Below are 20,964 nucleotides of genomic sequence, written 5' to 3'. Positions count from 1 at the left end.
CTCAGATGGCTTCACTGCACACACACTGTGCCCCTCACACTCAGAGCTCACACACTCAGGGGTCCCACGTGCACACCCCAAGGCCACCCATACTCACACTCAGGTGTCATCATCGGTGTCCCCCAAAGACTGACTAGGTTGCGGCATGAGCATTGGACGCACAGGCAGCGTTATCATCTGAGAGAGCAAATCCTCTGCCCCGGGCTCTGCTCCCCTCCACCTCACAGTGCCCCTCCCCAAGCCCAGGTGAACTCGCTCCATTAGGACCAATTGCCTGGGGCAGGCCTGCTGCTTCTGAGCAGGGAGGGGGCTGGGCGTGCCTTTGCCCCCAGGGTTTCGGCCCAGCTGTGCCTGCTCAGCATCGCTCCAAGGAATCCCAGGTCTGCAGGGCCTCAGGCCCTGTGGTCACAGCCTCAGCCAGACCACAACTACGCATCCCCACCAGCCTGACTCCTGTGACCTTGAGCCAGGCCCTTTCCTTCTCTGGGCCTCAGAACTCCATCCCCCATCAGCCTATCCTGAGTCAAAGCACCCCCCACAAATCTCCAGCATCCCCTCTCCTCCCTCTGCCCCCCCGCATTGTCCCCAAAGCAAATCACCCTGGCAGGCAGAGAAAGCAGGTTCTCACTAAGCCAGTCACTCCCCTGAGGGCCCAGAAAGTGTGAATAATGTGATTAACACTAAATCCGACAGTTCAAGAGAAGCAGTGGTCCAATGGGGGGAGGAAGCTGGCATTGGAGAAGCAGGGCTGACCCACCTGCGAGAGGGCAGGGAGGGGAATGGATCCAGGCAACCTGCCAGCGCTCTCCCCCCATGATCTTGGACCACCCTGGAGAGACTGGGGTGGAAGGCAGTTCACAGCCATGACAGGGTTCCCAAGAGCTGAGCCTAAGATGCCCAGAATGAGTGAAGTGCTTAAATCAATAGGTAACCAAAAGCAATAGGAGAATCATATGGGAGTGGGGGTTAAATTATGTGTACTAGTTTGTTAAACTTTGGTTTAACATTTTTGTTAAACTTTGGTTTAACATCTCCAGGCCCCTCCTCAGAGAGCAAATGAGGCCAAGGAGACAGAGACAGAGAAAATTTAAACCCTTTTGTCTTAAACCTCCCCCTGACCCGATTCCATGGTCTGGTGACCAGCCCTTCAAGATAATTCAGTGGCCTGGGATCCCCAAACCTGCCACTTCTATTCGGTGATCTTACAAATCTTTGGTATTATGGAAAAAGCATGGCCTTGGGTATCAGATACACTTGGTATAGTAAGCTGAATAATGGCCCCCCAAAGATGTCCAGGTCCTAATCCCCAGAACCAGTGAATATGTTACCTTCCATGGCAAAGGGACGTTGCAGGTGTGATTAAGGACCTTGAGATGAGGCAATTATCCTGGATTGTCCAGGTGGGCCCAGTGTAATCACAAGGGTCCTTATGAGAGGGAAGCCACAGGGTCATAGAGAAGATGTGATAAACTGAAGCAGAATGAAGAGAGAAGTGAGATTTCAGGATGCTATACTGCTGACTTTGAAGATGGAGGAAGGGGCCACAGCCAGGGAATGCAGGTAGCCTCCAGAAACTGGAAAAAATGAGGAAATGGATTCTCCCCTAGAACCTCCAAAAGGAACCAGCCCAATGAGACTGATTTTGGACTTCTCACCTCTAGAATTATAATAAATTTGTGTTGTTCTAAGCCATTAAATTTGCAGTAATTTGTTACAGCAGCAATAAGAAACTAATATACTTGGGTTTTAATCCCAGTTCTTACCCTCCCTGCCTCAGTCTCCTCATTCATAAAATGGGAGGAAAGGGGATCTGGCCTAGTGATGGACAAGGGCCTCTGTGGCTCTCTTTGGCCCCAGGCTGTCAGGATGCCAAACGTCCACCAGCATGCTCCCACCCACCTTGGCCTGCACAGCCCTGACCTATGTCTCCTACCCAGAAGGGTGGTGAGATGTGACCTGGACTAGTTACCTAAACTTGCTGAGGTTCAGGATCAGATGAATTAATGTGTGTGAAAGAGTAGCATCCCCACCATTGGACCTAAAAAATGACTAACCCAGACCAGCCTCCAGAGGTAAGGCTAGAGTTGCTACTCACTGGGAGACCCATTTCCAAGTAGCACTCCCATGAGGAAGTAAGTTCCCAACCAGAGGGGTAGGAAACTGCCCTGGCCACACAGCTCAGAAAAGGTTGCAGGGGGCAGGGGAGTTGGGGGCAGGGAGCAAACAGACCCCAGGTGTGGTGAGCCCAGGTCTGAGGCCGCTCCAAGGCCAAGCAGCAGGCAGATGCCCTTCCTGATGATTGGAGGGGCAGGAAGCCAGCAGAGTCTCACAGAAAGCAAAGGATCGTCAAGAACCAAGTCTTCCTGGGCTGTGTTACTACAAGGTCACAGCCAGCTCCTGCACATCCACCACCCCCCCAACTGGGCTCTCCAGACTGTGGGCCACCGAGGGCAGGTACTTTGTCTCATTTGCCTCTGAAGTCCCCGGGCTGGCGTGGAATGGGCCAGGCCACCTGCTCAGGGACGACACTGCCCCAAGAACCATATGAGAATATTGAAAGGACCCAGGCCCAAGAAGTTGGGAAACAGAGCGCAGGTTGCCCCCTCCTAGAAACTCACACCCCCAGTGAGCTCCCACAGGAGAGGTCCTAAAGCCAAGAAGCCTAGAGACCTTACTTAATCCAGTGGTTCCCAAATGCATTTGGCCACAGGAAATCTTCACTCACGTAAGATTGATTAAAGCCCCAAACAAGTGCTCCTCGGTGGAGCACACTTTAAGAAATGCTGACCCACATGGAACAAGTGAGTCACCGAGTGGCTGAATGAATGAGTGAATCATCGCTGAATTAAGTAGTGGGTGAATGGAAGGAAGGGAGAATGGGAGAGAGGGAGGGAGGGGGCAGTGGAGGGAGGGAAGGCTTGATGGGAGAGTGCATAGGTGATTGTACCCATCTCAATTCCTCCAAAAGGTGTCCCTAACTTAAGATCCGGGTATAAATAGTTTATGTGGGAGGTGATCCCAGGAAGCACAGTGAAGGAGTCAGGAATTAAGACAGGGAGGGAGAAGAGTCAACACAGATGCATCAATGAGCAGGTTATTGCTGTGGGCAACCAGGGTGATCCACTGGGGACCCTCTGAAAGACAGAGTAGAACACACCTCAGAACTGTCCCACCAAGGGCAGGAAGCTGGGGTTTCTATCCACTGACCTTCCTTGGTTGGCTGAGGGTTGCCCCTGGGTGTTAAATCCCTGGCACTTGCAGCCCGCATACCAGCCAAAGAAGGCTCTCAAGCAGGAGGAGTCAGGAGCCTTCGCAGGTGACATCAGGGTGGGCTGAGGGTGCTGGGCGGCACGGGCAGCGACCGCTGCAGTCGGGGGTGTGGAAGGATGCAGGCGTGCTGTGCTTTCCCATTTGCTCTTGGGGCAAGGCGAGAACCCAGACTGACCTCGGCTCTGTTCCACTGGGAGGAGATGAACACAGTCCCAGAGTGACACGCTGTGGCAGGCCACACCGTGCACAGCTTTCTCTTTGGCTAACACAACTTCCTCCTCGGCTTCCTGATTGAGCTGTGGGGCGGGACAGAGGCAGGCCAGCCTGGGCCTGGCCTGGGAGGCCCACAGGACTCTCATCCACATCCAGTCTCTCGGAGCCACCATGAGCCGGCCCCGACCCCCAGGCCCAGACGAGGATGCTCTTGAGACCCTCCTGGATGACCTCATCAGCTACTATCTGGACAAGGCAGGGGAGGGCTGGCTCGGGGTCTGCAGGCAAGCAGCTCTCACCTGCAGGGCCCAGCGGCTGCTGGTCACAGGGGTCCCTCCTCAGCTCTATCTGCCTGAGGATGTGGCCCCTGATCTGGGGACCACTCACTCCCAGGGGGCTCCCAGCTCTGCCCAGCACATCTGCCACAAACTGGTGCGGGCACTGGAGTTCCTAGAGCTGATCTCCGTCAACCTACTCCTGTTTCCCTGGAGGAAGGAAATCAGGTCCCTGAAGGTAGGCACCGCCATGCCCCGGAGAGACGGGGTCTCAGGGAGGGACCAGGGCTGTGCCTCTGGGGGGAACAGTGTGTCGTCTGTCATGCCCACTGACTTTGGTCCCATTTTACAGATGTAGAAACTGAGGGCTAAAGAGGTTAATGCAACTTATCTGTGGTCACCAGCTAATAAGCAGCCCAGATAGGACTCAAACTCAGGCAGTGCAGCTCCTAACCACTAGGCGTACTGCTTCTCTAAAGAGACAGCACCAAGGAGCTCGTAAGAAACAAGGGAAAGATTTTGGCTGTGGAAAGCCACTGGAAAGGTTTAATCTCTTCTAGCTCCAGGCCAGGATTGTTGGGCTGGAAGCCAGGACACCAGCTGGCTCAGTCATTCTCCTGCTGTGTGACTTGAGACAAAAGTCCTGCCTCTGGCCTCAGTGTGCCCTTCTGTAAAATGGGACAGGGGTGACATGACTGTGGGCCAGGTTTCCATTTGGCCCCATGCCCTGGCCCACCTGCTTCTCAGGAGCCTCTGTGCCCTGGACATCAGCCCTCGGTCCTGCCTGGCCCCTCTCTGCCACTCTGCTGAGACATGTCCCCCTCTAACAAACAACCGTTTGTTCCAGACATACACAGGAAACTTTGTCTACTGGGTGCGGCCTGTGCTTTCTGAACACATGCTGCAGACCATTCTGGGAAGGCTGGGCTACATGGCCACCTCCGAGGCCGAGTTTTCACTGGTCCAAGCCAGCAGCTAGGAGGACACCAAGCAGATGGTGTTTGAGATCTTCCTGACGAGAGTCATGTGTGAGGCCGTTCTCGGAACCTCGGGCACGCAGCTCCTCGGGCCAGGCAGAGAGAAAGTGGACGGGCCCCACTGCAGGCCGAGCTCAGAGAGAGGGCTGCTGAAGACCCACAAGGGCCTGCAGGAGGACCAGTCAAGCCCAGGCCCCTCAGCAGGGGCTGAGAGGCCCCTGGCTGAAAGCCCTGATGGTCAGCGCTCTCTGCCTGTGGCCTTTAGCCTGCCTGAGATCTCAACAGCCCCCGGCAGCCCCCTCACTGGCCCCCCGGTCTCCCTGGGGCCCCAGCGCCATACCAGCAAACGCTCAGACAGTGAGGACTTCCTGACCTGCTACAGCGACCTTGTGCTGCACCAGACACCCTTGTTCCCCAGGGACCATCCCCTGAGCAGCCTGAAGAGAAAGCATCTCCAGAGCCCAGGCCTGGGGCCCAGCCCACCTCCAGGGGAGGCAACTGCCCCCGCAGGTAGCAGCAGCAAGCAGCCCCTGGTCCCCAGCGCAGCTCCTGAGAGCAAAGGGGTCACCATTCCCGGCCAGCTCTGTCTGGTGCCAGGCCCCCAGTTGTCAGAGAATTCCTTGGACCCAAAGCCAGAAGCACAGCAGGAGGTGGCCACCCCTGGTACAGAAGCTGTACCTCCAAGTGCTTCCTCTGAGATGGATGAGCTCTGCGAGTACCTCGCCCACCTCCTCAGACCCCCAACTCCAGCAGGCCACCCCGGGGGCTTCCCTGGCCCAGGGGTTGAAGAGAAGGGACAATCAGAGCCTCTCATGAGGCCAGAGCCAGCCGGTGAGGGTGGCAGCCCAGACGGTAGAATCACTCAGTTCTGGAGGTCTCCTCAGGCCCCGTCTCATGTACAAGAGCCCCCCAGTGCTCAATACGTCCCCCCGGAGGGGCTGGAGGTGCCAGGTGCCACACGAGGATACTACACGAGCAACAGCTGAGATTGTCACCCCTGGATGGCACAGGGGCAGACACGTGACTAAGCCAATTGCTCTTCTGCCAGGAAGGTGACACTTGGAGAGATGGTGGATCTGGGACCACAGTGGGAACAGCAGCCAAAACCACAGCTTGTCAGCCACAGGGACAAACCTGCTAATCCCAGCTGGTCTCAGGTCCCAGCACTGCCACCTATAGACTGTGTGACTTGGGCTACTCACTGCACCTCTCTGAGCCACGTCTCCTCATCTCAAAGTGGGTGTGGTGTCAGATCTACCTCACAGGAGGCTGAGAAGAGTTAATGAGGTGAGGTGTGCATAGTGGCGACCTCAGGGGGGCTTCCTGTCCCCTTCACATCCCAGCTCAGCGTGTGACCTTGGGAGAGTCACCCTGCATCTCTGAATAGCAGTTTCCCTCAGCATCCTCAAGGCACCTGTCACAGAGCAGATTAAAAGAGAGATGTGTAGACAACCAGACGTGTAATACACCCTTAATCTGTTTAGGGTCCTCTGTCCGCCGACCTTTTCTCTCAGCCAACTTCAGGTTGACAGAGAGCAAGGCCACAGCTGGGAGCCCAGGGTCAGCTCAGAGGCCTGCTCTGCATCCAGGGTTGGGGGCTCCATCATCTGGGCTGCCTGGAGTGGGGGCGCCCCCTCCACCAGCCTCTCCTGCCCCCACATATGCACACATGCATGCACACCTGCACACAAGTGGGTGTGTCCAGGAACGTACACACACACACACACGGGCAATCCTCATGGGGGCCCCAAGAGAAAGCCAAGACCCTATCTATGGGGTGGCGGGTGGCACGTGCCCAGGGCCTGCCCCTCGGCTTTACATCTGTGAAATGGGGAGGATGGCCCCTGCCTCTGAGGGTGGTGGTAAAGGCCCCTTTGGGGCATACAGCAGGTGCTTAATAAATGTTGGCGCCTGCCTTGCTGTCCCTAGAGCTGAGCATATCACCCCACCATTTTCAGTCCCTACATCAAGGGGGACCACAGGTGGGAAGGATTTAAGGAGCATTGGCCCCGCCTCCCTCCCAATCAGACTGTTGGCCAGGCCCTACACAGGCTTTTCAAGACAAATCGGGAAGCACTCTGCACTGGGAAGAGAGAGGCACTGGCCAGTCATCCATCCGTCCATTCATCCTTCCTCCCACCCACCCATGCCGATTACACAGCACAGCACCCAGCAGTCAACACTCAGGCTGGTAAGCTGTCAGTGTCTGGAGCCAGTGAAGCTGGGGCAGGGGAGCGGGGATGGTCGGAGCAGACCCTAGCCATAAGCCTCCATCCTGGGGAAGGAGAACGAGAACATCAGGAACAGGCTGGGCTGGAGACAGAGAGGGTCAGGAACCTCGGGAGAAGGGATGAGGCAGGAGGGGGTACGGACCTGGGAATCATGGCAACCAGGGCACCTAGTCCTGGGTCTGACACGCAGCCCCTGACCATTTTTTATTCGTTATTTTCTGATCAATAACATAATAAGCATGCTCAGTCCCAAACCACAACAGAACTTTTGTTCTCCCCATGTTCCTGCCCCACAGTGTTCCCCATCTACTTGAAAGCTGAGCCCAAGGTAGGAATCATTTTTGATTTCTCTTTCTCTCACATCCCTCATCCAACCATAGCTGTCACAACAAGGACCAAATCTGACCACGTCCCTCCTCCTTCCACAGAGGCCTGAGCCCCTCGACTGAGCTACAAGGCCTGTCACTCAGATCCCGGGAGGACGCCAGGCCCCTTCCTGGTCTCCCAGCCTCTGCCCTCTTCCTCCTGCAGTCAGCTCCATCCAGCTGCCGGAGGATCCTGTTAAAATCTATGTTCCATCATGACTTTCACTCTGTGGTGCTGGATTAGAATCAGAGGTATCAATATGAACTCATGATTTTTAAATTATATATAGTTAGATACAGAAATATAGCTACGTGTGTGTATCAGTGGGTTAGTACACATACATATGTTTCCTAACTCTGTCCCAAGAGTGGGCTTAGAAGCAGACACCCGGTAACAATGAGTACACCTGGCACTTAGATCTTGGTCTCTAAACATCACTCTCCAACACAAGGCACCAGAGATCCTAGTAGTTTATCCCAGGGATGAGCAGGTAAATATCACCAGTAATAAGATGCATGGACATCATACATCCTTTGATAAGATGCACTGAGGAAAGACACAGCGTCTTTTTTTTTTTTTTTATGGTGGCATTCTTGCCAAAAATGTCTAACCTCACTCTAGACATGAGAACACCAAACTCAAATTCTCTAATGGTGAGAAACCCAGCTCTCATAATCTACAGACTATTTACTTATTTGTTCTAGTATATTGGTCGATTCTAGTATCGTTTCAGAATTGCTAAACATATCCCTGCGAGAAACACTTCTAATAACTACCTTTCAGCATTTATGTAAAATAATTTTTACCTTTACTCTTCTTGTATCCAATCAAGATACTGTTTTCCAAGGTTACTTCAGTAAGTTCTTTTCTTCCCAGCACCTTCAGTGTGGTTGTTACTTGTGATTCATCTGTTTGTATTCCATCTTCCGTTCCCCCTACGTCCTACTCCACCTTAACTATTTATTTGGGGGGTGAGACATTACTATGGTTAGTTATACAAAATGATATATTCACAGGAGTGTATTCCCCTCTCATCCCAGCAACCCTGATCCCATTTTTCCCTTCTCTCCAGCCTTTTCCCACCAGTCTATTTAGTTTCTGGGTTGCCTTTCCTATACTTCCTATGCATCTGTGTATTTTTCTTAAGGCTAGCATACTATACTCATTTGGACACTGCTTTCTTCCCTTAAACAGTGTGTCCTGGAAATCATATCACATCCATTCAGAGAGAGATCCTCCTTGTTCTTCTTCACAGCTGTATACTATTCCATTGTGTGGATGTACCATAGTTTATTTAACCACTCTCTTGTATATGGGTCTTTAGGTTGTTTTCAATTATTTTGCAATTACAAACAATGCTGCCATAAATAACCTTGTACATATACACACTTTCATGTCCTAGAAGTGGGGTTGCTGGATTGCGATGTTAAGTATGTATGTAGTGTGTCAGGTGTTAACCTATTTCCCTCCAGAAGGGGTAAACGAATTTGCATGCCCACCAGTAACATGTAAGAGTGACTGTTTCCCCACGGCCTCAACAACAGGATGTGTTTCGATATATATGTTTGTGTGTTTGCCAGTCTGGTTAAGTATCTCAGTGTTCTTTTATTTGCTGTCTTAGTCTGTTTGGGCTGCTGTTAACAAAATACCACAGACTGGGTGGCTTATAAACAAAATAAATTTATATCTCACGGTTCTGGCAGCTGGAAATACAAGATCCTGGTGCCAGCATGGCTGGGTTCCGGTGAAGGCCCTCTTCCAGATTGCAGACTGCCAACACCCCCGTGTCCTCACATGGTAGAAGGGGCTTGGGAGCTCTGTGAGGTCTCTTTTATCGAGCACTAATCCCATTCATGAGGGGTCCACCTTCATGACCTAATCACCCCCCTGCAAAGGTCCCACCTCCTCATGCCATCACCTTGGACATTAGGTTTTCAACATATGAATGTGGGGGACACACAAATATTTAGATCATAGCATCTGCATTTCTCTAATTGAGTGAATCTGAGTATTTTTCATATCTTTAAGGGCCATTTTTATTATCTTTTTTGTAAATTTTCTGTTTGGATATTTTTCTCATTTTTCTATTGAAGTTTTGGTTCTTTGTCCATTTTTAAGAATTCTTCACGAATATTAGCCCTTGGTGATATACATTGTGAATATTTTCTCCCACTTTGTCCACTGTCTTTTGACTTTGTTTCCACACGTTTTGTCATACACATTTTTTAGTCAGATTTATCAATCTTTTATTGTTCCTAGATTTTGAATTATAGTTACAAAGTTTTCCCTGCATCAAAGTTTTAAAGAAGAAGAATTCATTCTTCTAGTACTTGCATGGTTTCATTTTTCACATTTAGATCCCTAACCACTTGGAATTTATTCTTGGGTATGATGTGAGATACAGATTTTTATCTTTTTCCAAATGGCTACTCAGTCATCTCAGCACCATTTAAAAATCCATCTTTACCCCCAATAATCATTGAGATGTCACCTTTATCATGTACTTGGATCTATTTCCGGGCTCTCTATTCTCTTCCACTGGTCTACTTGTCTATTCATGCACCAGTACCATACTGTTTTAATTATAGAAGTTTTATAGTATGTTTCAACATCTGGATCCCCAAAGGTAAGATTTATTTAAAACTTAGCAATTGGTCCTGCTCTGGGCCCCTTCCACACACCGGGATGGTTATCCTCATGGCCCTAGGAAGTGAGCAATGCTCCCATTCAACAGATAAGACAGCCAACACTCACGAGGGGTTCAACAACATGCCAAGTTTTCTTGGAACTCCTGGATGTCCACTTCTAGAAAACATCAAGCTAAGAGAAGTGGTCCCCAAAGGGTGGTTCCTGGACAAGCAGACTCATCATCACCTAGAAAGTCATTAGAAAACAAATTCTCAGGCCCATCCCAGATCTACTGAATTAGAAACTCTGGGGGTAGGCCCTGCAGTCCATGTTTTAACACGCCCACCGGAGGACTCAGATGCTCTGAAGTTAGAGAACCATGAGCTAGAGCATCCCAAAGGACACAGAACCAGGAGTCATCAGCAGCTGCAGGCCCCCTAAAACAGTGCTTCCCAATGTGTGTTCCAAGGAACATTAGCACATCTGAAGATTGTTAATGTATATTCCCCAAATGGGAGGCTCTACTGTCACTAAGTGAGTTTGAGAGTCCCTGGCTAAAACAAAGTTTAGAAGGTGTTTTTTTTGCAGGACTTCTTGACTTTATCTAGGCTAATGTACCCTGTGCATCTCAGAGAGAGTACCCAGGTGGCATTTCCCAAATATTCTGGACTACGGAACCCTCTTTTCTCAGAGCACCTATTACTATCTCACAGGACACCTGTGTTCCACGGACCCCAGTCTTGGAGAAGAAAAAGCCAAAAAATGCAGAAATTCAAGAAAAGAGCAGTAAATGCCAATACCCATTCTGATTCCACAAGCTTGGCTTTCTCCTAGCTTCTGTTTAATGACAGCTTTTGCCAAGTTCACCACCTTACAGAAACTAGAGGAACACAGAGCTCAACCCAGCCTTAGGGGAGCCACAGGGTTGGGGTTACTAGGAAAAGAAAGCATGTGCCAGTGACCCTGGGGCCTCTGGTAAATAAGTAATCCACTGCCAGAGCCCAGAGACACTGGGCACAATATTATTGTTATTAGATTCTCAACAGTGGAGGGCTGATGTCTCCAAGAGCTTGTCAATTATTTTAATAACTGTAACTCTTCAGGGTGAAGAGGCCAAGGGGATGAGGTTACTCATTCCGCAGATGTGTGAGCATTTGAAGTGAGCTCCCCCATCCGGCCCCAGGCTCTAGGAAAACGAGCGCAATGCAGATTCCATAGCACCCAGGGGTAGACAGGTTTTGGAAACATCTCCTACCTGCTCTCAGAGCAATAAATACCTCAATCCTTCCTTCCTCAGGTCAGATGGTGGGAGCCTGCGGGAGTCCCAGGAAGGGTCTCTGACTGATGCATTCCCCAGGCAGGGGGGGGCACTTCTCATCTAGGTGAGGGGCTCAGGTGGAAAAGAAGAAAAGAGGCAGGAAGAGAAAAAGAAAGGGAAAAACAAGCTGGGTGACAGCACTTCCCAGCGTCCACGTTTAGCAAGGGCCTGCCAAGCCCTGCCATGCTCCTCACAGCCATTCCTGGGAGTCCCTGGGGAGTGCCTCCCTCTGCTCGAGGAACTGGGCCCCGTGCCTACCACGTGCCATCTGCCCTTTCCCTGCCCTGGTTCTCAGCAGTGTTCATAACTACTCTGTGACCCCTGCCACCACCAGCCCTGCCCGCCACATGGAGGACAGCAACCCTTGGTAGGCTGGGCTCCAGCCATTTCCTGTGACATCTCTGGGCCGGGAGATTTTTGCAACAAGCCCCAGCCACTGTGGGTACATATAGCATCCTCTCCAAGATGCCGGGGTGGGAGGACAGAGAGCTCTTATGGACCCGGACAACCCGTTAGGAACACGGTGTTTAAAAATTAAAACATTACCCTGCTGGTACAAGGATGCTGCAGGGACCTAAAATCACTGGCATAGGAAGCACTCCAAAATTATCACCAGGTTTTAAGTGAAGGATTTATTGGCTATCACAGAGCAAGACTTTTTTTTTTTTTAAATCACATTTCCCCCAAAACAGATGCTCAAATTGAGGGGAAACTGGACTGTTTGTTTGCAAAGGCCCAAAGATGATCCCGGTATGTCCAGATGCCTGGAAGCAGAGGCGGTGCCTCCCCCAGGTTTCTGGTCCATCACCAACATCTGGGCTGAGAGACACATCCCCACCGGACTGCCGCCCTCACCCTGTCCACACGGCCCAGGAGTCAGTCCAGCCAGAAAGGGCCAGAAGCCAGAATGCTGCCCTCCTAGTGCTGCCTCTGGGCCCGGGCCACCAGGGGCACCTCTCACCTACGTAGCGTCAGAGAATTGCGTGCACAGGTGCCACACTCACACAGAGGCTGGGACGAGGCCTTCCAACCTTCAGGTACACCAACCACCACTCAGGAGAGGCCAAGGCCTGTTTCCCCAAGTTCATAATCAATCCTTCCCCATGTCTGCAAACAGCCCTCTGGAAGCTCTCTCCACCCACCTCCAAAATTCAGGAGCTCCAGTGTTCCAAGAGCCTTTGCTTGCCAGCCCCAACTTTCCTGCCCAGACTGTCCCTGAAGAGAATGTTCTTCCTTTCTCTTGCTTCCTACTTGACTCAGGAGACAGCCGTGCCTTCAGTGCATTGTTACAGCTGAGCGGAGCTAAGATATTCTCTGAACTAATAAAAATGGTTCATACCCTAGGGCCCATGGTGTCCCTTTGGATGGAAAAACATTTCAAAAAGACATAAGGCCACTGTATCTCTCCCCTGGGTCACAAACTCCCAGGAATTCCAAGGGTGAAGCTCCTCACACAAGGCCACTATGGAGGAAGGGAGCCTCAGAAGCCAGGCTGGCAGCCCCTTGCCCAGCAAAGCACTGGGCACACCAGCCTGGCGCCACAGGCCACCGACTGCCCAGCTGGGGAATCGGCAGCAGCTCAAGCAGGACCTTCGTCACCAAGGAGACTGAGCACCATTCAGGAGCCAAACCATGATTCTCCTAAGGAGGGGGAAGTCCCGATGACGAGGCGGTAAGTACCACATCAGCCTCATGCTACTGAACCACTGAACGCTGGGCTCGAGCCAGATACCGCACAATTTTGTGAAAGTCTAGAAATGCTAACTGTCCTCAGGAGCTGCTCAAATCAGGAGAAAATGATGATGCTGGCTGCATGCACCGCTGCCCCTGCTACCCCCCCACACACACACTGCCACGCACATGTGGGGTTCTCCAGCAGGGAAGGCAGGGCTCTTGGGATGAGGCAGCCTGGGGCAAGAGATTGATCGTTTGGGGGTCACCAGAAGTCTGAATGGTGCTGACTCCACTGTCACTGGCTGTGTGACCCCGGGGAGTCCCTTAGCCTGTCTGAGATTCAACTTCCTCCCCTGGGATGTAAGACCACTACCTCACCCTCGAAGATGGTCTGAAGGGCTAGAGGCCATGAGCCCAGTGTCAGTCAGGTGGCTCTTCCCTAACTTAGAGGGATCCAGAGGTGGGAAACCACCGGGATAAGCACTGGGGGAATGCAAGGCTGCGACACCAAAGGGCCGCGACAAACCCATTGGTCCCATCATGTCATTTACCCACGAGGGCCAGAATCCCAGGACAAAGACACTGGCAAAGGAGAGAAGACCATTAGGAAGACAAATGTGCCCAGACAGAAAGTCCTCCCGAGAGTGGATTGTTCCAAACTGCTCGTGAGAGCTAACTTGGCTTCAGCGGGCGTTTCTCTGGCATGATCTTCCCCGTCCTATGGACCAAGCTTCCGATCCTCTGGAATTAGTATTCGGTGCCGGTTTTGTTCAAAGAGTTCTAACATTTTCTCCATGTCGTGGTCGGCCTCAATCACCTGGAAATTAAACACACAAGTCACAGGGCTGCCCCGACCTCAACATCATCCTCCCTTCACTGGTGAAGAGAGAGAGACGGGGGCAGGCAGGATGAAGCAGGGAGAGGCAGGGAAGCCCAAGGTCACAGGCAGAGAAAAAGGAAGGTTAGGGCCAAACAGCTCCCGTTTCTAGGTCAATCCACATTCTCAACTATATTTTCACTTAAGAATCCACAATAGTTGTCCCTGCGGCAAGCTCATGAATGACTTTTTTATCATCATTTGATATCAACCATTTTTCTATAATGAGGGGAAAAAAATAAATTTTCTTTAAAAATCCAGTACAGTAATATCTCACTTCCCAGCAACCTCACTGCCTGGAAGAGCCATGAGTACAGCGTTTGAGCAGCTCAGACAGATGTCTCCAAGGCCACGCACACAAGTTTGTGCACGGCCCTCCCTCAGATCCCACACTGTACACGCGTTCCTAACAGTCCAAGGGACCCAACGGCCTGCCTAAAGAAAGTCTGCAGCAGCAAATCAGAAAACGAGAGGACAAGGAAGTGGGGAAACACCGATGGGGCAGAAGCATCAACACAGTTAGAAATGGTGAGTGACAGCAGTAAAAAGGAGGGTAAAAAGCAAACACGGGAATTCAAAGGCATTAGTAGTCTGGGGCAAACAGTCCTACACACCTCAGCACCTCCTAAGGGGGCATCATTGTGTGACAGACCAGAACAGCAACTGACGTTCCTTCAGATGCCCTGGGTCACCAAGAAAAGGTGCAATGAGGCTTTGAGCCTGCCACCCACTGGAGAAGGGACGGGCATGTCAGAAAGACCACCACTCCAAGCGGTTAAGGCCAAAACCCAGGTCCAGGGGCTCCAGCCATCCGGAACACTCCTTGCTGACAATGCTGGATAAGTGAGATGCTACTGTGCCACCGGTGTAATGACACTGGGACAGATCACCTTCTCCCAGGTCTGTCCAGCTCACTAAGGCTCAGTCCAGAACGGGGACTGTGAGACAGAGTCCCTTCCACCCTCCCCGCTTCCTTCTTTCAAATTCTCCAGCTGCAGAATGGCCAACATCCCCCGAGTCGCTCCTCCTTCTAGAAAAGTCTCCCACCCTGTTGGGGGGCTTACCAGAACAGGGGCTGCCACGGGGAAAAGGCTCCCTTTGATGAGCCACTCCTCATACAGGTGGTGAATAGCATCCAGGTATTCCTGCCGGAGGGGGGAAAAATGCAAGGGCTGTCGGGAGCACACAGGGAGCAGACCTCTCCCCCCCCAGGAGTCTCAGGGGCAGGTTAGGTGAACGTCAATGACCACAGGGCAGTGGCTTGGACTAAGGACCCGCAACAGCCCACCTGGCTCAGGTGGACAATGATAAACGTGGCCAAGCACCCTGCCAGCCAGCCCAGGTGTCGCAATAGTCAGAAGCATCCCTCTGGCCACCTGCCCATCCCTCCAGCGCACTCTGCTCCTCTGGCGCTTTGGACGCATCCTCCCACCTGGCTGCTCTCGTTTCCTACCACTTCTCCATCAGCAGGGCCTCTGTTCCTTCACGGGGGCCTGGGAAGCCTCTGAACCCTCCCTCCGTCCTTCCCACCAAGAGGACTGCGGCCCTCACTGGCCCAGGAGCCCTACTCGGCTGCTCTCACCCCAACAGACAACTTGTAACCTATGGATCCTTGAAAGCTTAAGGGGCAACTTCAGAAGGACAAGGTGAAATGCAAGGGAAAAGAGGCCCGGACCCGCCCCTAAGGCATCCATGCCTGCGCATCCGGTAGGTCTGGACGGCACTCTCCCACAAGCAGGTGCTCTCGGCCGCAGGCAAACACGTCCTCAAGCAGCAATTTACTCCCAGCCCTGAGGCTCTCGGGTAAACCACACTGCTGCCTCTTTATCCACCACCAAGTTCTCCCTTGGCAACAACAGACTTGTCCTGGAGGCCTTGTCAAAACCATTAAGACAATATCCTGGACAACGACTTGGAAGGACTCCAGATTTGTCACTTCTTCCGAACATCTGGGTCACTGCACAGAGCTGCCGTGCCCCACCCCAGCTCGGTCCAGCCCCGCGCCATTTCACCCTTCCTCTAATCACTCCTGTCTCCAGATTTCAAAGCAGCTGCCCAGAACGAGGCCTGGGCCTTCATGGCTGGAATCCACCTTGCTGGTGCCTGGGGCAAACAAGGCTGGGCGGGCCTCAGGAGCTGGACTGGCCTTCTAGGACCCCAGTCCAGCCCATCCTGGGCTCACACCCCCATGATATCCCAGTAAATGCTTGCCCAGCCTCTGTCTGTGTACTTCCAGTGGCATTCACATGGCGCATTCCGATCAATATTAACTGAGCAACCCCTAGGTGCCAAGACCTGGGACACATTCTAGGGACGCAGAGCGAATAAGATCTAATCTTAAAAAGTTCACGGTAGTTTTCTGAGGGGTGGGGAGCAAACACAAAGAAATAGTTTCAGAATATTTGTCCTAATGGCTGTGATCATAATAAGCACAGAAGCTGGGGAACCACAATAGAGGGAAGGTCAGAGAAAGCTTCTTGGAGGAGGTGACACCTGAGGCAAAAGAAACCACTATGGCAAAGGTACATTGTGTAACTCCCTGGTGAGGGGTGGGGGGAGCGGGAGAGGGAGCTGAGATGGAGAGGGAGAGGGAGATGAAATGGAGAGGGAGAGGGAGAGGGAGAGGGAGCGGGAGCGGGAGATGGAGAGGGAGATGAGATGGAGAGGGAGAGGGAGATGAGATGGAGAGGAAGAGGGGAGAGGGGAAAGGGGAGGGGGGGAGAGGGAGAGAGGGATAGAGGGGAAGAGAGAGAGAGAGCATGTGTAGCCACAACCAGTTCTTTAAGGCCAGAGCACGAAAGGCAGGGAGTGGAAGGGGATGAAGCCAATCATGCAGGATCTCGGATGGCATGCTACAAGTGGGGACTTTATCCTAGACAGTGGTGAGGCACTGAAGCGGGTGGGGTTAGGGAATTGCATGCGTGGTATTCTGTACTGGAAACATCACCCAAGCAGTAGTGTGGAGGATGGATTTCTGAGGGGGATGCGGATAGTGAGGGACCAGGGCAAGGAGAGCAGTCCAAACCTGTTAGACAGCCCTGACTAGAGTTGTTGTGGCCCTGAGCCAGAACCCAGAAGGGTGAGGCACTGGGCAGACACTAGTGAGTTTCACCTCCCAGCCAGTCACCATGCCAAGCACTGGCAATGCAGCAGCGAGCAAGTGGGCACGTCCTAGCGAGGATCCAGGGGACGGCACAAAGGCAAACAATTTTCAGGAGGTGGACCAAACAAGCCCTGGGACACCTGGGCGGGAACGGGAGAAGGGACGCCTCTGAGCCCCGGGGGTGCCCACCACTGAGTCTGGGGCCACAGGAAGTGAAGCAGACCTGGACACCGCACAGGGTCTCCAGCTCAGAGGAAGTCAGAGTTCACCCTCCAACGTGCTCAGTTCCTGTTTCTCTCCCTGCAACAACAGCACAATGATCTCACAGAGGGTGGGGCCAGGCTGGGATGAAGTTGCACCTTTCCCCGGGTTAAAGGGGCTCTTACCAGTGGAATGACCTTCTCCTCTTCCCTGCATCTCATCTTTAGCCGCTGGTAACAGGTCTCAGGAGTGGTCTGGAGATAAACTGAGATTTTAAAAAACATATATGTGGCTTTAATTACTCTGTTCACGGCTTGGAAGTGAAAGTGAGGGGTAGGGCGAAGGAAGGCATGTGGGCAAGGCGTGGAGAGAAACATCTGCCAGCAGCCCTGAGCAGGAGAGGCAGACCAGCTCTGTGGCCAGACAGGCATCTTGACCCTCATCCTGACTTTCATTCTCTTTCCATGTCACCAGCCCCACAGGGTCACTGTGAAGCTGAATAGGTTCCGTACATTGACAGAGCTTAGCACAGGGCCTGGCACCCGGCCTGTCTCAGTAACTGTCCAGGTTCTGTCCCTCCTCCCTCCTTTACAAACTAGAAAAAACCCATCATATCACAATGGACAGAGGGGAAAGCAGTTTGAGGAACTGGCCAGGGTGCTTCTCCAGGAGAGACCAAAAGCCCCAGATTCTATCTGCCCTTTGGGAGAAGGCTGAGTCAAGGTAGGGGAAGAATCGCTGATGCTGAGGGCCCTGCCCACCGCCCTTGCTGCTTGGGGCCCAGCCAACCACCTCCTCACTGGGCCCAGGGGAGGGAGGCCAGGGAGGGACTGTCTCACCTATCAAGTCGATGGACACGTCGATGTTCCTCACAATCCAGTCAAACCATTCCGACAGAACCACATAGTCCACTTCAGGCATCTTCCCACTGTAACCAGAGTTGTAAGGGTTTTATTATCCCATGAGAAAGTTCCTGGGCTGCGCCGTTCCCCCAAAACATCTGGGCACTGCTTTTATTGAAAGGGCACTGCCAAGGGCACCATGACATAGTGTGATCACATGATACTGGGCGGGCAGTGACGACAAGGACCCGAAACCTCCCGACCTCCCTCCCGCTGCCCAGGGACGGTTGACGGTATAATGCAGCAAGTATCTGGCATTGCCAGAGGGGCGAATTCATTTGGGATTTGAACTCCAAGCCAAGGAAGGGGCTATGAAACCTGTCCCCTGAGAACACAGACAGCGCTCAGGCTGGGAGGTGGAACAGCAAACCCATTTCACCTCTAGAAATTTATTTTGTGGAAATAATCTTGGATGCCCTCTGTAGCACTATTTAAAAAATAATGAAAAACTAAATCATGGTACATCTATCTAACAGAAAACCACAAAGCAACAGAAAGATGATGCTATAAAATAATATTTAATGACATGGAAAATGCTCATAATCAAATTCTCATTATTCAATGAAAACAGGAGGATATAAAACTGTGCATATAGCACGACCCAACCATACTTCCAAGAGTATTCATCCACACATTTTGAAAGGAGACTGGAAAGAAAACCACCAAAAGGTTAACAGTGCTTTTCCCTGAACTGTAGGACTATGGGAGACATTTTTTTTCTTTATCTCTTTCTGTATTTTCCAAAATTTAACAACATACTAGTTCTCAATTCGGGGCGGGGGTGGGGGGAGAATTACTACATATTTAAAGTGATAACGGAAAAAGAAAGAAAGGAAGAAGAAGCCCACAAGTGAGAGAGACCTGGCGCCTGTCCTCTGCCCTGGAGGAAATGAGCAAGGAAGGGTGGGAGGAGGGGCAGCAGCTGGAGGAAACAAACCAGGGAGCTGTGGGGTGACCCTCAAAGGCCCAAGAGAGGTATTCCTTTCAACATCCTCCACCCGTCTTGAATATCATCTTGGATCCACTCAGAACTGGGTTTGGCAAGGCGGGCTACGGGCGAGTGGAGGTGCCTGAGCTGTGTGCAGCTGGGGGTCTTCTGACTGTTGACTAAAGAAGGGGAGGCGGGGAAAAGAGGCCAGTGGAGCGGGTGGTTTGCAGCTGCCCCCACCACGGGTGGTGAACTGACTCCCACCTGGGGGAGGGGGCAGGATGGGCGTGGAGGAAGGCGCTCTGAAGATGACAGGCTCAAGTAGCCCTGCCTGGGGGCCCAAACGATGGGGCGGGGCACAGACTGGAGGGGGACATCCTCCCCTAGTCCCTGAGACCACCAGACGCCCTCAGAGCAGAAGAGCTGTGCCTGGCAGAGCAGCAGGAAAATGCACGGTGCCCGGGAGAACGGCAGGGGCAGGCAGGCAGTTGTCGGCGCCTTGAGGGGTCTCAAGCATCAGACTTCAGCAGGGAGACCAAAGCAGACTAACGTGTGAGGACCAGCACCCGCCCCCACGAATAAGTGGGGGAGGCTTTGTAGGGGAGGGGAGAGGGAGGAAGTCCCAGGACATTTGCAGAAGGGACCAAAATTCAGATACTAAAGGTAACAACTTTGTGATCACAGCTCATGTGGTTGCCCATCCCCCAATTCTTTCCTCCTACCTCCTTAAAAGTAGCCCATGATCTATTCAGGGTCCATCTCACAGGCCTGAGTGTTCAGGGAAACCTGACCCCAGCCCAAGCTTCAGAGTAAACCAACTGGTCTGAGGGACGTCCTCTCCGCTGGCCAGGCTGAGTTGATCAGCCCAGGCCAAAGGGCCCAACCTGACCAGTGAGACATGAGGGAGGTTTGCTGGGGTTTATGGAAACCATGCTTCCTCATGCTTAGAGGAGAGCCACTGGCAAGACATCCAGCCTCTGGCCAGCAATGACAAGCCCGGTTCTGCCACAGGCATTGTGTCACCAAGAGGGAATCATATTGAGGACACAAACAAGACAGAGTAGGAAAACAGAGAGAAACAGCACTAGGGCCACCGAATGAAACCAACCCCAAAGCCTGCTGTTAAGACAGCCCGTAACAACCTCCGTGTTCAGGCTACTTTGAGCTGGGCTGCAGTTAGTTGCAGCTGAGAGTATTTGATATTCAGACACCAAACCACTCTTCTTGACATGTTTTCCTTCTCTGGAACAAAGCTGACTCCGAGGGAATGAGGATTTGCAAAAAAGAAGCTGCTGATCAGCCCCACTCACTCCACCAAACACGCAGCCTGGGGACACAGCACAGACTGGCAACTCAAGGGTGTGGGCCAGTGAGCAGCACGCGTGGAGGGAAAGTTGCCCAATAGCCTCCCACGTCATGGACGCTGGACAGTTGGTGTGAGACTGCCCCTGAGGACTTCACCAGTGTCTGTAAGGCTCAAGGGAGGTTCTGTCAAATCCCAGAGCTGGGAGGATACCCTTAGCTGTGGCCACCGAACTGAGTCACAATTCAGGACACAGGTAGCACAGTGTTAACTAAAACCAAATCAACTGACACCACAAAAAGGGTTGGGGCCTGAGAGCCGCTGCTCTGCTGGAAACCGGCCCCAGGTGGTCTCAGGACACCTCCTGGGTGGCTCAGGAAGCTCCCATTCCCACCTGGCCCAGGCAAACCTGGGCCTGTGAGCAGAGCAGACAGAGGAAGCAGGCCCTCCCTTCCCGACGCTCTCCTCAGAGGTCCTCTAGATGGCTCCGGGGCAGCCTCCCTGAGGGCGGGTCGGCAGGCAGACCTCCAGAAAACCCTTCCAAGACTGCCAGGAGCCACGTGCTGGGGGGTCCAGGACAACTGGCCACCGGCTGAGCGGAGTGAGGAAACGGAAGCTGCCTTCTATGATTTTGAGGCATGTCAGGCAGCGGGCGCTGTTTTATCTGTATCTGCAGTTTTCCTCCTAGGAATCTGCCC

The 20,964-nt window shown here is 52.5% G+C and overlaps 2 protein-coding genes across 2 annotated transcripts; one reads left to right on the top strand and one right to left on the bottom strand.

The window, feature by feature from the left end:
- Nucleotides 1–3,476: 3,476 nt before the first annotated feature.
- On the top strand, nucleotides 3,477–5,806 carry LOC114485401 (spermatogenesis-associated protein 2-like protein). Its single transcript, XM_028486763.2, is given in 3 exon segments — nucleotides 3,477–3,996; nucleotides 4,606–5,703; nucleotides 5,705–5,806. Coding segments are annotated over 3 exon segments (1,527 nt in total). The 5' UTR covers nucleotides 3,477–3,654; the 3' UTR covers nucleotides 5,792–5,806.
- Nucleotides 5,807–5,962: 156 nt separating this feature from the next.
- LOC114485400 (thymidine kinase 2, mitochondrial-like) lies at nucleotides 5,963–18,061 on the bottom strand (the record flags this gene model as incomplete). Its single annotated transcript, XM_028486762.2, has 6 exons — nucleotides 5,963–6,149; nucleotides 8,139–8,288; nucleotides 10,087–13,769; nucleotides 14,894–14,974; nucleotides 17,319–17,398; nucleotides 17,973–18,061. Coding segments are annotated over 4 exons (349 nt in total), but the record flags the coding sequence as incomplete, so codon positions are not given.
- Between the last annotated feature and the right edge of the window lie 2,903 nt (nucleotides 18,062–20,964).

This window comes from Physeter macrocephalus, unplaced genomic scaffold (assembly GCF_002837175.3).
Source record: "Physeter macrocephalus isolate SW-GA unplaced genomic scaffold, ASM283717v5 random_1298, whole genome shotgun sequence".
Lineage (NCBI taxonomy): Eukaryota > Metazoa > Chordata > Mammalia > Artiodactyla > Physeteridae > Physeter > Physeter macrocephalus.
This window is presented reverse-complemented; position numbering and strand designations above follow the sequence as displayed.